The 19,363-nt window shown below is 39.2% G+C and overlaps 1 protein-coding gene across 1 annotated transcript; it reads right to left on the bottom strand.

The window, feature by feature from the left end:
• Nucleotides 1-758: 758 nt before the first annotated feature.
• On the bottom strand, nt 759-18,497 carry ALDH7A1 (aldehyde dehydrogenase 7 family member A1). The gene is made up of 18 exons (XM_031588766.2): nt 18,264-18,497; nt 18,087-18,140; nt 17,811-17,876; nt 16,310-16,390; nt 14,518-14,641; nt 13,795-13,927; nt 13,169-13,213; nt 10,743-10,820; nt 9,950-10,047; nt 8,967-9,008; nt 6,311-6,405; nt 5,396-5,480; nt 5,050-5,156; nt 3,638-3,754; nt 3,128-3,225; nt 2,897-2,970; nt 1,886-1,961; nt 759-1,260 (listed from the first exon to the last, which is right to left on the bottom strand). Exons 1-18 carry the CDS (start codon nt 18,447-18,449, stop codon nt 1,206-1,208), a joined length of 1,614 nt encoding a protein of 537 aa, XP_031444626.1. The 5' UTR covers nt 18,450-18,497; the 3' UTR covers nt 759-1,205.
• Between the last annotated feature and the right edge of the window lie 866 nt (nt 18,498-19,363).

Raw genomic sequence — 19,363 nt, 5'->3', positions numbered from 1 at the left:
ACTTTCTATATGAAATTTCTTATAAAATTCAAAATGCTGTTTTAAAACAGTAGCTACTGTGATGTGGAAGACCGGACAGTGTTGGTGTGTGTTGGTTCTTTTGGATAGTTTGGACATTGCTGTTGTCAGATTTTAGAATCGAGGTAAATCTAAAGCCAAATTAGAAGTTCTAGAATTTGAGTCCAAAATGAATGTTTTTTGTTATGTTTACAAATAGTTTCCACAAAGTGGATTTTTTTTTTTCCCCAGAAATAACGCATAAAAAAATCTCTGAAGTTACTCAGTGGAAAGAATCAGCCTAGAAGTGCCATGCCTCTCCTTGTCTTTCATTCTGACCAAAGTTCCCAGCTGAGTTCCCCATGGGCATAGCCTTCAGTCTCCATGAAAAAATTCCACTTAATTTGAAATGGGACATAAACATTTCCCCAGAGAATCTCTGCTCAAAGAGTATTCCCTCCTCCTGCATATCTGGTTCCTGAGCTTGTTTGACTCCAGGGTGTCACAAGGGCCCTGACAACCAACTCTGTATTCTTCTAGCTGTAGAGATGGTTACAAAAGTCTGCAGTAATTCTTGATCCTATCTGTTATCTCCCAACAAATGGAGTTAAAGTTTTCTTTCTGAATGAGAGGCAGGAAAACTGAAGTGGTTTATTTAGCCTAGCAACACTTCTCCTAGCTGTCAGCTCAGCGTGTGAAAATGGCCAGCCTTCTGAATGCTCCTGCTCCAAAACAATGAGCAAAAAAACTCAGAAGCCCAATAGATTTCACAAAATGTAAGTTTATTTATGCATTGAAAATAGCCCCATACTGACCAGCCCCCACAGCACTACTTATTTGTACAAAACTCAACATGTAGTTTGAAGCACAGATCTACCAAATGGAAAAATATCAGGAAATGGCAAGGAGGCAAGGGATAGAGACAGTGAAGGACAGTGATAAGGCAACAGAAGATTATCTAGGCCACCTCAATCCAAGTTTATTAACTCCAGTCACTTCCCCTTCTTCCCAAATATTCTGTATTCCATATTTGAAGGCTGAAGTAGTGATTTCAAAATCAGAAGTTATATAATTTTTTAGAGTATCTGATTTTCTGACAGAATTAGCATTCTAGTAGCTGAATTTCAGATCATGTTCCTCACCATGAGTATTAGAAGACACATGGTTTTGAAATGCTAGGAGAGTTCCTGGCACAGGCATTCATAAGGTTACTGAAACTTGATTCCTTGAGCCAAAGGTAAATCCTTGCTGTAGTTGATTGTACTGGAAGAGAAATAATTATTTAGAGATCAGTGAGACGGATTATGCAGCCTCCTTTCTATGTACACAGCCTCTGACCAGCTGCATGGTAACCAAGTCAGCACAGGAAAATGCAGGAGACAGCAAGAGGGAATAGCAGTGCGTGACTGCTGGAAGATACCCTTCACAAGATTCATAGAGAAATATTCAACTCTTCAATAAGTCACCCACGCACAGGCAAAACTGGCCCCCCTCTCTGTGGTTCCTATTCACATATTTTCTGAAAAGTTTCAGTTATCTCATTTTTTGCTAACATTAACATCAGGCAAGAGGTAAAAGAAAGAACTCTTTAAACAATGTTAAACAATGTTTAAAGAGTAATTTATGTTTCCAGATCCTATAAACTATACTGCTCTGTAAACGGACATGTTCACCTTAAGGAATAGTGAGTAAAGAAATGTCTTTAATGAAATCATTCTCTATTGGGAACACAGACATAATTTCTTACATGATAAGAAAGAAAAATTGCACTTTTACATGATTATCTCACATTCAGTGAAAATAACATCCTGTAGTCAGAGAATTGTTTTGGGCTTTAGCAAGTCTGTATGTAATTTTATATTTGTTTGAAAAGAAAAATGTATCTTACCATGTTGACCTTTTCATATAAAGCTTCCATGAATCACTTCCAGATTCTCTTCCTCCACCAGTATGCTTCTCACCACCTGTAGGAAAAAGGTTATAAATGGAAACACAAAATTTTTTTTGGAGCATGGGAACCTGGATTAACTGAAGGAGGTTCAACAACTGTAAAAACATATGGAATAAACTTCCCTATCCTTTGTTCTAGGCCTGAAATAAATTACCAAGTCACCACTACATACAACTCACACAGTCAGCTCTCTCTTCCCTTCTTGATTCAAAAACCACCTGCCTGACATTGAAAATTTCACCATGCTGGTGACAGAGGATGTTATTTTAAAGATATTTTCTTTAAACATGAGGCAACTGTACCAGAATGTGCTGGTTCTCACACTGTTCAAATGATCAGATGAATCTCTCTTCTTCCCTCCTTCGCTTTCTTTAGTATAGTCAAAAAATAAACGAGACAAAAATCTTGGGAAGTTCTCACAAAGCACTGTATGCTTTAGTTTTTGTGTGCATAAGCAAACATACGCAAAAAATGTGTTCAAGACTGTTTTAAATAAAACTTAGATTTAGACAGTTTTCCACTTAGCCATGTCCCTAAACATGTTTTGAACAAACTTCTGAGTTACTACTCCTTAATGAAAGAAACAAAAAAATACATGCAGTACTCAAAAATCAAATACAAATATTTTTACAAGATGGACCCCAACTACCTCTAGTCATTTTTCTCATTTTAGCTACAGCAGTGCAATTCAAATTAACTTCATTCCTTTCTTCGGATTAGTTATTTTGATGGATTGATTAAAGCACTGAAACAACTTGCATTAATTTTACTTTAATGCTTTAATTTGATCTCTAGCTGAAGCTTTTCTTTTCACGAAAAGCTAATAATATCATTAGATAAATGAAGAGTCATTGAAAAATGAAACAAGAGTAATATCAAGTCACTAGATCTGGCACTAGAGATTTCACTGTTTAAAGAAAGAAGCAGCATACAGTGAAAGTAACATACCAAAAGCACCACCAATCTCTGCCCCACTTGTTGGGATGTTGACATTCACAATGCCACAGTCAGATCCCTTTGGTCTGTGGACAAAGATAAGTCAACTGATCAGGATCAGCAAAGACTCCCTCCATAAAATAAGAGTTAAGCAATGTTCAGCTAGCAGCATATGCAGGTATAAAAACAAAACAAACTACAGTAATCTTATGTTTTAATAATATAAAAAATTCTGAATTATACCCAAGCCAGCGAAAAATCCTTCCCAAATCCCTGGTAAAGATGCTGCTGGAAAGACCTTGTTTTACTTCATTATTCCAAGCAAAAACCTCCTCTTCCTCCTAAAAAGAAGGAATGACAATAGTTGAAGCACGTCTATTCAAAATAATTAAAAAGAAGCAGTGTTAAGAAAATTCCAGTATACTACAGGTGTAATGCAAATAAACAGAATACCACTTTGCAAATACATATGCAACAAATCAAGGATAGGATATCCCCACCATTGCAGAGAAAGCCAAAACTTGCTATAAAGCAGGCTGACATAAATGAGAAGAGCTGTTCCTGCACAGACTTATCTCAAGATCAGTGCTCTTCACAGAACATGAATAAATGTAGCAATGTGATGAGATATGCCATTATAGTGCAGAACAACAGCTTCTTAAACTGTCAAGAAAACTGCATATACACAACATACATCAGAAAATGCTCTCCTGAAATCCCTGATACCAGGCACAATTCACTTTGCTATTTTACCTTAAATTTCAGCGCATACAGTATGGGAGCAAATGTCTCTCTGTGGACAATGGGGGCATTATGGGCAAGGCCAATCACAATGGTTGGTTCAACATAGTTTCCAGGGCGATTTATAACCTTCAAAATACAAAAGAAAAGATCTGAGTAAGTTCAGCTAAACTAGCATCCTGCCTAGCACTAGTGTAGGAAGGGAATCCTTCATAGTTTTATTACTGTAGTTGTATCTATCAGAAATCAGAAATCTATCAATTGTATCGAATGTATCTATCAATCAGAAAGTAAAGTTCAGATCATTTGAGTAGATAACCTGGAATTTACTCATTTACATGTTTAATATACAGAAGTATAACTTAATTTGCTAAATAAGTATTTAAATCTCCAAGTCCACCTGAAAAAAAAAGTTACTTTCTCTCACTTGAAAGCTGATCAGTAAGCCAACTAGAAATTTAAAGGCAGCAGGAACAATGAAGGTGTCTATAAAAACAGGAATTCTCAATCAAATTAAGTCCTGGAGAAATAAACATCATATATGAAGTCTGCACTGAAAGTAATGCCACCTATTTTATAATGTTGGTACACAACATCAAAGGTGGATTATGGTGATATGGCAGTAGATACTGAACTTTCCCACCAATATTTCAGGATATTTTGTTGCCATGAGACAGACAGCAGCAGGGTTGGGAGCAGACTGATGAAATAGTCTGACACAACTATGGAATTGAATTTCTCCTTGCAGAAAAAAATTGCAACCATGACATTCATCGACACTTGCTGAATGCTTATATTGACCAAGTGGTGGATGTCAGCACAGTGAGGCAGTAGGTGGTGCATTTTAGCAGTGGTGACACAGGTCACCTCTGCTGGTGCAGACTTCAACAGGTGCTGCATGCAGGCTCTTATTCATCACTGGTGAAAATGCATAGATAATGGTGTTGAATATATTGAAAAATAGTGCTTTGTAGGTGAGAGTTTGATCTATCAGTGTTATTACGTTCTTTGTATTTGTTGTCATTTCCATGGAAATAAAAAGGAAGCAACTTAAAGCAAATAATGAAAATGTGCTAGAGACTTCTCTGAATCTTCAACATTTCTCAAAGTTTGATACAGTGAACCCAGGAATAGAACAAATTCTTTGTTATGAGCCCAACTGTCACCATTTACATTGCTGTCAGTATTTTCACCATCCTCTGAGATGGAGGAATAGTGCAGGGAATTGCTGAAAATTCATAGCCATTTCTTGGTATTCTATATAAACCTATCTTTACTGTAAGCACAGGACTCCAATTTGGACATTTCGTGACTGACTGACGTCCTGACATAAACTGAAATGCAATCTTGGCCTAAGCCACAATGCTACTGTATTTTTTTTCCTTAGAAAATTAACTGTAGAAGGGAGAAAAAAAGTAACTCACCTTTCCACCATAGACCACAGAGCCACCTTGTTGTTTTGCTTGTTCTACTGCATCAAGAAACATTTTCACTGCTTCTTTAGTATGAAGAGGACCATACAGAGTGTCAGCTAAAGAAAAATCCAAATACATTATTTCAGGAAAACTGTAAACTTTTAATAACATTCTTACAAAATCTGATGAGTAACTATTTAATCTGCCCAAGTGATTGGGCATGAACAGTGCTCAATGAACAGTGATAGCAGGATTCTTTATCTCCCTTTCAGGGCTTGTATTCGCTTTAGAATTTAAACAGAAAGATGCAAACTTAAATGTCTCCTAAACCCATGAGTTGGAAACTGCTACTTACAATCCCACGGATCACCGATGCGGACCTGGGCATAGGCCTTCACAAGCTTTTCCACCACCTCATCATGGATACTTTCATGGAGGAACTAAACAAAACGTGGTAAGAAGATTGTAAGCCAGCAAAGCCTATGTCATTCCTCCTGAACTACTACTGCACTTTGAAGAGTGCCAAAGGAAGCGTAAAGGTAGCGCTGCTCATATTTAGCAAATACTGTGCTTAAATGAATACAGTAGAAAGTTTGAAAACAGGAGCACCACCAAGAAGGCAAATCATGAAGGTTTAAAAGAAACAAAGGTACAAAAACCCATTTTAAAGTAACTCCATTAGAGACTTATGATTATTCCACACAGTAATTATAATGTTTTGTCATAAGTGGACAAATTTTCAGTGATTCCTCAAATTACAGCAATAAAGTAAAGCTACATCCTTTTTGACAAAAATGAATCTAATCAACACAATTCTGAAAAGACTATGGAGATGCACGTTGACATTGTAATACTTCTACATTTCTTCAAAATGGTTGGTTTGAAAAATTGGGGGGAAAAAAACATCAGGAGACACATGCATCATCCTTGCTCTTCTGAAATTCCACAAAGAAAAACCTGAGCAAGCCACAATCAAATTTAAGTTCTGGCAACAAAAGTGGAAACAAAGAAAACATAAGCATTCTTTTTCTGAGTTTTAGGACCATGTGAGAAACACATTCACAGAAGCCCTCTGGTGCTAGAATTATAGTGACAAACTATAGCTATCTTCTTTTCCTATCACCACAGTGATATCAGAGAGAATAAAAAACACCTAGCAAATATTTCTTATTCTCCATAATATAAGTCACCGATAGGAATTTCCTGAGCTAATTTGGAATTAATTTTTGAAGTCAGATCTATCCAAACCAGTTCAGTTAGATTTACACACCAGTCTTCTTGCAGTTGTGCATCGCTGACCCGCTGTTCCCACAGCAGCAAACAGAGTAGATGGGATGACTAGGTTCAGGTCTGCATCTTCAAACACTTAACAGAAGTTAAACATCAGTATGTTAATAAAGCAAAGAGATAAGGTGCAGAGTGGTGTTTAAGTGCTGAAGGCTCTCTAGATTTGCTAGATTTAAGACACTAAACAGCATGCAATAAATTCTAGCAAGCTACTAAAGAAGTATGAAGAATAACAGCAATAGCACAGCACGTGAGTGCACACAAAGGATGCTCAGAAAGTAATGCCTCTTATTTCATTATGTTGACCCATGTTGGCAGTGGTATGGCAGTAGGGACTGAACCTTCCCACAGTTAGTCCACTACATCTTGTTGCCATGGGGCAGATGGCAGCAGAAGGGCAGTCGGATAAAGTGGCACCTGTTACGGAAGTGTATATAAAACAAATGTCTAACTGAATTCTTCCGTGAGGTAAAAACTGCACCCAGTGACACTCAACACTTGCTGAACATTCATGGAAACCAAACAGTGGATGCTACCACCGTGAGGCAGGGGTGGCATGTTTCAGCAGTGGTGACTGTGCCAAGACGCACTGTGTACAGGACAGTCACACACAGCTGTCACACCACAAAATGAAGAGCACCTCAAAGAACACATTTGCACCAATCAGTGAATTACAATCGGGGAGTTGTGTTCAGAGGTGAATATCAGCTTCAGTGTGTTGGAAATGATGGTGAATATCACAAAGTTTGCACCATGGGCGACAGAAACAGGAGTTACAAGGTATGCAGGTTTGTCAGGATCCACTGAACCAATGCAAAGCTGATGCTAACAATCTCCTGGATCACATCATTACCAGAGATGAAATGTGGTGTCACCACTACAAACCATAGTCAAAATGGAAGTCAATGAAATAGTGAAGCATGAATTTGCCATGAAAGTTCAAGACATAGCCCTCAGTGGGTAATGTGATGTTCAGACTGTCTTTTGGAACAGAAAACAATCCTTCTGGATTTCTTGAAATCCTGTCAAATCATCCACTGTGACTGCTACAACACAACACTAGGAGGACGGCTCAAACTTCTAAACATAGAGCAGAGAAGACAACCTTTCTCTATAGACATGACAATGCCAGGCCCCATGGAGCAAAATGACATTCTCAGATGGACTGTTCTCACACACTCCACACAGAGTCTGGATTTCATGTCTTCTGACTTCCATTTGATTGGGCAGATGAAAGAAACTGCACAAGCAACATTTTCCTAGCAGCTATGCAGTCAGAACAGCTGAGAAACAGGGGCTCACCTCCACTGGTGCACATCTGTATGAGCATGGCATGCAGGCACCTGTACATTGCTGGCAAAAATGCATAGCTAATGGTGTTGACTATGTTGTACTTGAGAATCTGCTCTACCAAATAGTGTTACTAAGCTCTTTGTTACAGTTTCCATGGACATAAATAGGAGGCATTGCTTTCAAAATGACTTATGTACAAAAACACCTCAAAATTCCCATACTTACACACCTGAATTAAAGGCACATGCAATTGGACATAAACAGATCTCGAAACTACAGTATAGAGCTCATTTTAATTTCATAAAGTACAACTAATTTCTTCTCCACATTCCCTGCATGAGAAGTCTAGTAGCATGAAGAGAAGTGTATACACGTGGCACACAAAAAAATAGTAGTTACAATGCACAGCTACCCAATGTAAATGTAAGATGAAAATAAGCTGAAGAAATCTGTGGCTAGAAGACATGGAAATATTTAAAGTAAAGCAAGTAAACATAAGACCCAGAGGATTCCCAAAATATCATTTAGTTGAACTGGACCCACAGAATTTGGGTGAGACAAATCTGAGTCAAAGTCCAAGCAAGTAAAGTTTAAGCCTTCATTCAAAGTCAACTTCAGAAAGAACTGGACTTTTATATGAAAAAATAAGCATTCTTCTCTAACTATACAGCAAGTTCATTCTATTCTGTACAAGAAAAAAAAAAGACTGCTCAAATTGGATTTTTGAAAGTGCTTAATATTCTAGACAGGCAATTATATTGGTTCAAATCACAAGAAAGGTGAAGGAAAAGGCTTTAACAAAAAATATGAACAGCAATTTAGGTATTCAGTTGGTTCATATTTTCTCTCTTTCTAATGTTCATTTTTACAGTATTTATTTTATTTTTACCTGTTAATAAAAACATGATCTAAATCACCTAAACCTGTGAATCAGGCTATTGAAATGAATACCTATGTGCTCTACTTCCAAATATTTTAAGTGGTCAAATATTGTCATAGATGTCATTCATATGTCTGTGCATATGTACATGTCCTTTTACTCTGCAATGCTAAAAATTGTGCTCAAGTGTTCAGATCCTAAAGTCAAATTTCACTAACAGCATTGTTCACAACCCCATGCTATTCAATACAAAACTAACAACATGAGTCTGAACTCTCATTTTTATCCTAAATCACTGCCCCTCAGCAACACCAAAGACAGAAAAAGATAATAAAAACACACAAAAACATTCTACTGAGCACTTTTTAAGTTCCAATGACAGAAAAAAAGAACAAATTGTTACAAACACATGTATACTAAGTTTCAAATAAGGTCTATGGGCCTAAATTTCTACACTGCATATTACCAATGATGGCATTGTTTCCTCCCAGTTCCAGCAGACTTCGGCCTAATAAAGACATACAAAAATTACATGAGTAGTACATGTATTCAGTATGCATTTCAGCAAAGTCATCAGTAATCGGATTTAGATTTCATTCCACTTTATTTTCTGGACAGAAATTTTTAGGCATCATTGTCAACAAACTGCACTAGACAAAGGAGTAAATTACATTGAATACTACATCTATAACAGACTGAAGAATGACACCTAGAGCACAGCTGGAAAAGAAAGAAAGCTTAAAAAAAAAGAGGTAAAATAGCACTAGAAAGGAAAAGAAAAAAACAAAACAAGCTACAGAATAAATAATACAAGGCAGATGAAGATTAGGAGGTGCTGTGCATACTAAAATGAATAAATTAACACTTCAGCAGTCTTAGTTATTTCCCTAGCAACTGCTTTATCTCAAATCTGAAAGAAGGAATCACCATCTACTTCTGAATGAAAGTTTGCAATCTATTCTGAATTTTTTTTGGCACTTAGGATAATCTTGTCTACAATATATTCTTTTTAAAACTAAAAACTTAGAACCCTGCAACCGTGCATGGGATCACACCTATGCAATTTTTATTGTAGGTTTTTGAAGATGTATCTTAAAGGTCCCAGGTCTTTTCCTATATTTATAAGGAGCAGAGGTGAAGGGATATTTTTTCATGAATGGATGACTGTCATTTGTCAGTCTCTGTAAGAAAGTCACAAGAGCTTACTCCAAATTAACTGCAGTAAAATGGATTTTTGGAAATCTTGGGAAAAAAAAAAAACAACTGAATTGTGACTGAACTAGAAAAAAAAGCAGTAGCTAGATCTGAGGCGTTTCCTCACCTTACCTTCATCAAGACGAAGAAATGTTAAAACAGGAGATAGGTGAAACAAGTTGTATTTTAAAATCCTATGAGGTTTACCCTAACTTTCCCAACCACAAAAAAGAGAAATAAAAGACTCCCACTCACCGAATCTCTCCTGAACCATGAGCGCTACCTGCTTGCCCACTTCCGTGCTGCCAGTGAAAGACAGCAGGTCCATTCTCCCATCTCTCGCCATTGCTGTCCTGCACAACAGGACATGCCACCACATTTACAGGAAGAGAAAACAGCTGGAAAAGCTGCTCACACTTCCCATGTAAACCAAACATTGGGTAAACGACTGAAAAGTCATCTTAAAAAAGCTTCTTATCACTCAGAGAAGAGGGACAAGACTGCTTCCCTGCCTTGTTTCATGCCACATAATAAGTGCATCACCTGTACCATTAAATACATGCCAAAGAACACAATGAGATCAGTTTCAATTGTTCTGTTCCCTAAGAAGATAAGCATCCCTACGACTTTAACAGCTATCATCTATTTCGATATCACTTCTCTTGAAATGCTGAGCTATGCATTTGTAGTAGAAATTTACACATTTTAGAGCCTCCAAGCAATGTTACACATCCACGCACAGGTGCGCAGCTTAGCATAAGCATGGAACATGGGGAATCATTCTTCTCTACAAATGGTCTGAAAAACTGATGGACTAAAAAAAATAAATCAAAAAAAGAGTAAGATGAGTGGAATTTTATGTAGGCCATATTCTTTGGATGTAACTACATGCAGTAGAATGACAACTGAGCCACATCTCTTCATCTCTTCACTTAACTGGAATGCCTGGTAAGTTACTTGTTAGTAGCTAATGTCACAATAGCAAGTTGGAATACATAGTATGTTTATATTAGATACATACTCACAAAATACAAGAAACGTTACCTACCCAATGTCTGCTCCACCACAGACCAAAGAACAGACAGCTCCAGGTATCTTGTTATCCTCCAAGACTTTGGCAATTATCCTAGAATCAAAAACATAAAAAATTCAGTTATCCAATGGGTGCATATAATAGGCAATGAGCTATTAAAGACACATGAGAAAGCTTCACATTATTATTATTATTATTATTATTATTATTATTATTATTATTATTATTATTATTATTATTATATTTCCTTTTTTTAAAGCAACAGTCCTGCAGATTTTTACAATTTATACAAGTTTATACAATAAATACTCACTCAAGAATGTTACAATCATTGCTCGGGCAGAAAAACACTTGAAAACACATTCCCTATGCATCCACATAACTGGCACAGAGAAGCATTAGAGCACTGTATAAAAACATCATCCCTACAATCTTTCACCATTAGAAAGAGATGTTTACATAACTTCAAGAAGTTACTTAAAAATCATAGAATCACAGGAGCTAGAAGGATCCTCTGGAGATCATGTAGTCTACCCCCCACAGGATCCCCAAAGTAGGCTGCACAAGAAAGAGTCCAGGGCCTTGAATATCTCCAGAAATGAGGCTCCACAATCTCTCCAGTGCTCTGTCATCCCCACAGTAAAGAATTTTTTTTCTCAACTTCATATAAAACCTCCTCTGCTCCATTTTAAGCCTCGTCCTCTCACTGGGCACCATCAAAAAGAGCCTGGCCCCATCCATTTGACTCCTACCTTTTACATATACGTAAGCATTGATAAGATCCTCTCTCAGTCTTCTCCAAGCTAAACAGTCCCAGGCATCTCAGACTTTTCACACAGGGGAAAAATTCCTGACACCTACTCATCTTTGTGGCTCTCCACTGTAATCTCTGTAAAGAAAGATGGGTAGTTCCTCATCTTTCTTGAGCTGAGGAGCCTGCAACTGGACACAGCATTCCAGACATGGCCTCACCAAAGGCAGAGTAGAGGGGAAGGAATCACCTCACCAGACCTGCTGCCAATTCTTCTTTTTATCCTCCCACGATACCACTGGACTTTTTAGCCACAAAGGCACGCTACTGGCTCACAGCCTACCTGTTGTCCACCAGAACACACAGATTCTTCTCCATAGAGCACCTTTCCAGTAACTCAGCCCTTAATCTATACTCATGCATGAGGTTATTCCTCCCCAGGTGTAGAATTCTACACTTGACCTTATTCAATCTCATCAGGTTCCTCTCTGCCCAACTCTCCAGCCTGTTGCAGCACTGCCTTCTGGTGTGCCAGCCACTGCTTTGCAACGTCAGCAAGCTTGCTGAGGGTGCACTCTATCCCTTTCTTCAGGTCACTGACAAAGATGTTAAAGACCAGACCCAGTATTGATTCCTGGAGAACATACTGCTAGCTACAGGCCTCTAAACAGACTCTGCATCACTCATTACAATCCTCTGAGTCACCCAGATCTCAGCCCACCTCACTGTCCACTCATATATCCCACACCTTCTAAGCTTACCTACAAGGATGTTACAGGAGACAGGGTCAGAAGTCTTACTTATGTCAAGGTAGACAGCATCCACTGCTCTCCCCTCCCACAGAATTCCACCAGGTTGGTCAAGCATGATTTCCCCTTAGTGCTGACTACTCCTGAAAACCTTATTTTCTTTCACTCGCTTGGAGATGACATCCATAATAAATTATTCCATCACTTTCCGAGAGATAGAGATGAAGCTGAGTGGTCTGTAGTTTCCTGAGTCTGTCCTCTTGCCCTTTCTGAAGACTGGAGAGACACTGGCTTTGTTTCAGTCCTCAGACACCTCTCCTGTTCTCCATGACCTTTCAAAGATGATAGAAATTGGTTCAGCAATCACTTCTGCCAGCTCTCTCATCACCAATAGGTGCATCCCATCATGGCACATGATGGCACATGGATGTATACAGGTCGACTTCGCCTTGATGATCTCTGACCAAATCCTGCTCCACCAAGGGGAAGTTTTCCCTTCTTCAGGTTCTCTCTCTTACCTCCAAAATCTGAGATTCCTGAGGGTCAGTCTTAAAAATAACAATATAACAACACTGAAGCAAGGAGGCGTTTAGGAATGCCTTCTATACATCCTCCATTACCGAGGCACCCATCTGATTCAGCAGCACACCCACATTTTCCCTAGCCTTTCTTTTGCTATTAATATACTTAAAGAAGCCCTTCTTGTTTTTCTTGATCACCTTTGCCAGACATAATGTTTGCAAGAGGTCTGGGGCCATGTTCTCCGGTCCACATTAAAGTTACAAGACTATAAAGGGCAACAGTACAGGCAACAAGCAATATACACTGTATATTCTTACATTATATGTTACAAGGGAAAATAAGTTCACACCACTAAGCACTATCACCTAGAAGATAATTTGTTTAAAAAGGAAAACAGAAAGCAGGGAACCAGAACTCACTTTGTAACAGCTACACTTATGAGAGATGTTGTGGGAGCACCTTTCCTGGAAAAAAAAAAAAAGACACTGTTTTCAATTCTTCAAATGAAAAATAGTTTAATTATGCATTTATTATGGTATGTCAAATACAGCATGCTTAAGCTGGTTGTCAGACAAATGTTAAGGCAAGAACTCAAATGCTTCTGTACAGCACTGAGCATTTAGATCTGATGAGCTCAGCGTGAACTGGAGAGGTGCTAGATATTATACCGAAGCAGACAGATGGAAGAGAAGCAGGAGAAAGCAAAGTTAAGATACTTAATTTTATCTCTACCAGTTCTGAAAAATACTGATTTTTTTATTACTATCAGTGTTGCTAAACCTCAATTTATGTTTTCACGTCACGTTGCCATTTGACTAAATCCTGAATGGGTCTGGATCTCAATACCTCATTAAAGACATTAACAAGTTTACAAAAAAAAACCCACAATTTTGACTCATATACCTTACAAAAACAGAAGTTAGTCCTACATGAAATAGAATCAAATATATGGAAACACGTGAAATATGATAACAGTTACATGCCTGAGAAAACAGTTCTGCAATTTTAAAATACTGTTACAGCATGCTGGGCAGCTATGCCTTACCAGAGACAAGCATTTCCACAGATCATTGCAATTGCACTGTTCCACCCATACACTGCCACAGGGAAGTTAAAGGCCGTGATGATTCCCACTAACCCAACAGGATTCCACTGCTCTATAAGAGCATGACCAGATCCTGAAGGAAAAGACAGACCATACCATGATTTGTATCCATTCAATGAATGCATAAGATGCTATGAGGAGAGGGCCTGTCATCATTCCTCTGTTTACCAGAGCATTAGCTTGTAGAGAGCTGTATTACAAGGGCTCTGCAGCTCACTGCAGCAAGATTAGCTAGACTGTGGGGAAAAAAACTAACAATAGTGAGAAATTTTGCTATTTTAACTACTCAGTTAATAGAATGTTGGTTGCTCAGTAAGTAACAGCTGACAAAAGACTTCTCATTGTTAAGCACACTTTACATGCTTTCCTCCAGCACCTTTACTACAGAGATGGCAAAGAGAATATAATACTTCATGGAGTAGAGGAAAAATCTCTTGCTTCTCCTGATACACGCCATAGGACAGACACTTCATTAGGAGGCACTACTGTGCACATCCATTTATAGACAATATGCTTGATAAATAACTCAATATGCTTGATAAATAATCAAGGAGATTTCGGTACAGTACACCACTCCATATTTAGGATGTTACATCCTCGTCCTTCCACTAACATGAAAACTAAAAACTGAAAAAATGGTGAAGAAAAAAGCGGAACACATACTTTCTGAAGGCAAAACAGGTCCACCAATCATTCGGGACAAACCAACAGCATAGTCGCAGACATCAACATACTCCTGCACTTCCCCAACACCCTCAACATAAATCTTTCCCATTTCCAATGAGACCTGAAAATATCAATAACAAGATATACATATATATATATATATATATTTTAATGCACATTAATTTCCAATACATTTTGTCTCCTACTACTACCAGGTATATATGCACACCAAGTAAAATTCAATATAGACTTTTTCAATATAAGACATTCAATTCTACCTGAGTTATTCAAAGCTTAAATAAACAACACAACAGATAAAGGAGTCACACTCTCATACAGTAGTAGGAAATTAATAGAGGAAAATAATAGAGAAATTTAAAAAAAAAAAATCTAATGAAAGAATTATTCAACAGTAATGAGTCTCATAGCTTGGGATTAAAGAACATTTCATTTCAGTCAGGACACTTGCATACATTTTTTTACATGATGTGGAGTAAATTGGAAAAGAGGGATAACTACCCCACAACAATGCAGTAATTTAGATTTTTCATGAGCAAATGACTTGTTTTTACAGCATCTCAAAGCAAGTACGCAAGATTCAATTTTCAAACATTGCTGAAAATGAACACACATCTTCAGTCTTACAGCAACCTGTTTAATATCTTTTTCTAAACTATGGCCCTCTGTTAAAAACATGTATGTACACAGCAAACAGAGACTGCCAATGAGTATGTTGTTATCTGTTGATATCAGTTCGTGCTCATGTATGAATTGAGAAGTCTCCTGTTCACTCCTATTTCATTTTACAGTGATGTTATGATACTTACAAGCAACTTTACACAAATATCACCTACCACTTGAAGCTGAGGATTGTACTTTGAAAAAGCAAAGATTGAGACAGAGCTGACTATATACATTCCTAGGTATTTCTATGGTGCCTGTCGTCCCAAAGACTTGCTAGGCTACTCTGCTCATAGGGGAACTCCACATCTGACTTCTGCTTCAACCTAAAGAACAGGGAGCCATTAAAGAAGTGAGGACACAAGTGTTCATGTAACACATTTGGTGGAAAGCTGTTTAGAATTTGAGCAAACTCAGAACAGGATGTCTGGACAGCTCAAAATAGAAGAAAGAGTCTATAGGCTAACAATATGAGCTTACCTACCCAAAGTTATTCAAGGATAGCTGTTTCTGAACAGCAGCACATATAGGTGAGCACTGTAAAAGGATAGCAGCAAGGCCCCCCACTTCGACTCTTTTCTTCCCTAGCAACTAAACAGTGTTTTAAAGGAATGGTTCTTCTACCTTTATATCTGACACGGCAGTGGAAGATGATCTCATTAAGACCATCTCACCTTTTGAAGCCTTATACATCCACATCTCAATTCTCAAAACCCTACATATCACCAGAAGAGAGCTCAAGGTTAAAAGCTCTGTATCAGAGGGAAGTCTTTTTCAGGACATTTTTAGTACATGACAGTAAGCAACATGTCAGGTACAATGAGAAAACAGCATGGCAGCAGTTACAACGCTCTTGCCTAGCCCATGTACAGGCTCAAAATGAATTACACTTTTTTTTATCCCCATAACAAGTGCAAAAAATCATTTTCAGTATACAATGTTAGAATGTAATCACCTGCTTTTTTACACATTACATCTAAAATCCTTTAAGCAAGTTAACAGAACTAACAGCATTTTAACAGCCATTAATGTTAGTATTGCAGAATATGTTAAGACCATAGCAAAAGAGTTTTGACACTTTACACCCTTGCTTCCTAAAACACTTTACCAAGCTTCCTAGAGCTTTGATGTTTTGTCTCAGGGCATCACCAATCTGTCGTACTATTTCTCCACGCTTAGGTGCAGGGATCTAGTAAAAAAAAAAAAAAAAAAAAAAAAAAACATTTGAAATTGAACATCTGTGATTTCTTCACTTTCTATGCCTGCAGCAAGAGATCACTGAGTTCGGTAATTTTTCACTTTCTTCCTAAGACATGGTAACTCGTTCATTTTTATCACGCAGTTTTATGACAAATTTCTTCCCACCTCACAGAAATCAACAACACTGCACAAAACACATCTGTATCTATTTAAAACTTTCCACTGAATACACAGAAATATTCATATTGGTAGTTGTCTTTGTTTTAATGCTTCTGTTCAGAAGTCCCAATCATAGAAAAAGTAAACTTACATAATAATTTTTTTTTAACATGGTGCTAGTACATTAGATAAGAATCAAAAGTTAGGATTAATAATAAGCCATTTTCATGCAACAACATATATAGGATTAGAAAGTGCTAATGAAGAGATAGCTAGAAAGTAAGGAATCCATCAGTGAACAAGAAAACGTACTGATAGGCAAAATCTTTCAGATGAGCTCATTAAAACCAACATAATCCACAAACTAAAAGACAGCTTTGAGATGAGATTTCAAAGCCCTAGGTCTGTTGATTTTTATTTTATCCATTAAACTGCTTCCAGATTATCTCCAAATACATTATAAGCTGGCACCTACTCACTAATATTACAAATTGTAACACAATAATGTTCTGAGATATCTCAAGGAAGCCGTGCTATTTCCCCTAAGTTTTTGTTCTCTTCAGTAGGAATACAATACAGAATGCCTGATACCTTACAAATTCAGTTATATCAAAAAAACATCTAGTGTCTGTAAAAACAAGAAAACAGATGCTGCTTGCAAACATCTTGCACAGGGACAAGACAACTACAGCTTCCTACGGGGAAACAGCAGTCTGATACAGTAACATGACACAAAAGTTTCGGAATAACAGCAGTTCTGTGAATAATCAGGATTCAACAGATGGTCAAAAAAAACACAGTCAAAACCAGCAGATTTACTCACACCACGAAAGCAAGGTTATCTCCAGGAGTTTGATATCCAAATACTCTGTAGAAGTCTCACGCATGCTAAACGTGATCTTCAATATACGTGGAGAGGGTAATTCTTTGCTTACAAGATTTCAGAACTTCAGCAGAAGTCCAGCCTGCTGGCGATAGCTTAGGGGCACTAACTTGGGTAAACATGCCAGGCTTCTCAAACAAGCATTTCTCAGAAGTCAATGTGCTCATTTCTGAGCTCAGTGGTTATGAATGCTAGCTGTGCAGCTCTACGTTTGAGGCAGGCCCTCAGTACAGATCTTTGCTTTACTGCAACATATGTGACACGATCACGTTTTTACATCTCCAACCAACAGGGCAACATAACAGCCTCTAGCTGCCAGAGACACAATTAAAAAGACAAAGGTCATAAAAGATAACTAATAACTTACATCAGCCCAGACTTTCCATGCCTCCTTAGCCTTCCTCACTGTTTCTTCATAATCCTCCAAACTAGCCTGCATGAAGAAGCAAGCCAAAGAGAAAGTTAGGAATACTGAAACGCCAAAGCAGAGCCCGCAGAAAAGCTTCTGTGCCCAGCTCGAGCACAGGGCACCTCGTGAGGAAAGGCGGCACTACAAAAGATCGCTCCCAGAGGAAATTCATATCCTCTCATAGGATACAAACGGACACAAGCGGTCCGCCACGCCAACAGCCGGCTCTCCTACCTGCCGCACTCTGGCGATGGGCTCGTTGTTCGCAGGACAGTACGTGGTCACCACCTAAGGCAGAAGGACGGCGTCAGCCGACAGACACGAGGCCGAACATCGATGCGGGCAGACATCCGTCCCAGCAGCCCCGCCGTCCCCTCCCCCCCCACGCTGCCCACCCGTCCCCGGCCGCACCTGGCCGCCGCCGCCCCAGCGCCCATTGTACACCCCTGGGTTGTCTTCCTGCAGGCCCAGCTCCCGCAGCCAGGCGTACTGCGGCTGGCCGACCAGCAGCGAGGACATGGCGGCTGCGGGCCGCCGCCACCCGGCCCGACTCGGCAGAGGCAGCAGCAAGGCGGCAGCGCGGCGCCAACCCAGCATCGCCAGCAGCCGCGCGCGGGTGGGGGGGCGACGCCGCGATGGCCGCCGGGCCCGCCCTCACGCAGCCCGCGCCGATTGGTGGGGGCGCGGTGGTGCCCCCCGACAGGCAGCGACCCCTCGCGGCGGCGCCCCCTGTCGGTCGGCGGTGTGGCAGCCCGCAGCCCCTGCCGCCCCCAGCCGTCCGCCTTGCGGCCATCCGCCCTCAAAAGCAGCGCCCGCCGCCGCCTGCCGTTCCTAATTTATGTATACCGACTAGCGCAGTTACTGCGCTTGGTACACATTCATCTTGCAAAACTGCAAGTGTTTTTTAACCCGTGCTTTTAAACCGTAGCTTCCCCTGACAGGCTGTTGAAGTGTAGATAGCAGGGGGTTTGAAACTAGATGATCCTTGAGATCCGTCTCAGCCCAGGCCTTTCTATGATTCTTTGATGATTATCATGAAATACCATTTATTTTTGGCTGTGTAATATTTTCTGAATGGCGAATCAATTGGGAATAAGTGCTGGTACTAACATCTAAATGCCTTATCACTTTCTAAAAGGATCCCAAAGCCAAAGCCACAAATCCCAAGTCTGTTATAATTTATCTTTTGATTTCCATGACTGCTTACTGTTACTTGCATTAACTGTAAATAATTCACCCCTTGAGAAAAGATTATTCAAGTTGGTTTTTCAAATGAAAAGCATATTTGGATGATTATTTTAAAGTAGTCTGACATAGTTTAAGACCTGCATATGCACTTTAGTACGTGCAAGACTGAAGCTTCACTTGTACAAGAAAACTGGTTTGGAAACTGTCAATGGTTTACGGGCTGGTTCGGCCTGGTTCCGTGACCAGCGGGGCAGAGGGATTTTGCAAAATCCACACCTCCGGAAAAAGGGAACAGAAGACCCCAAAATAATTTAAAGAACAGC

This window comes from Phasianus colchicus, chromosome Z (assembly GCF_987193195.1).
Source record: "Phasianus colchicus chromosome Z, bPhaCol1.hap1.1, whole genome shotgun sequence".
NCBI lineage: Eukaryota > Metazoa > Chordata > Aves > Galliformes > Phasianidae > Phasianus > Phasianus colchicus.
Note: the sequence above shows the minus strand (reverse complement) of the source record. Positions and strands in the feature narration are given on the sequence as shown.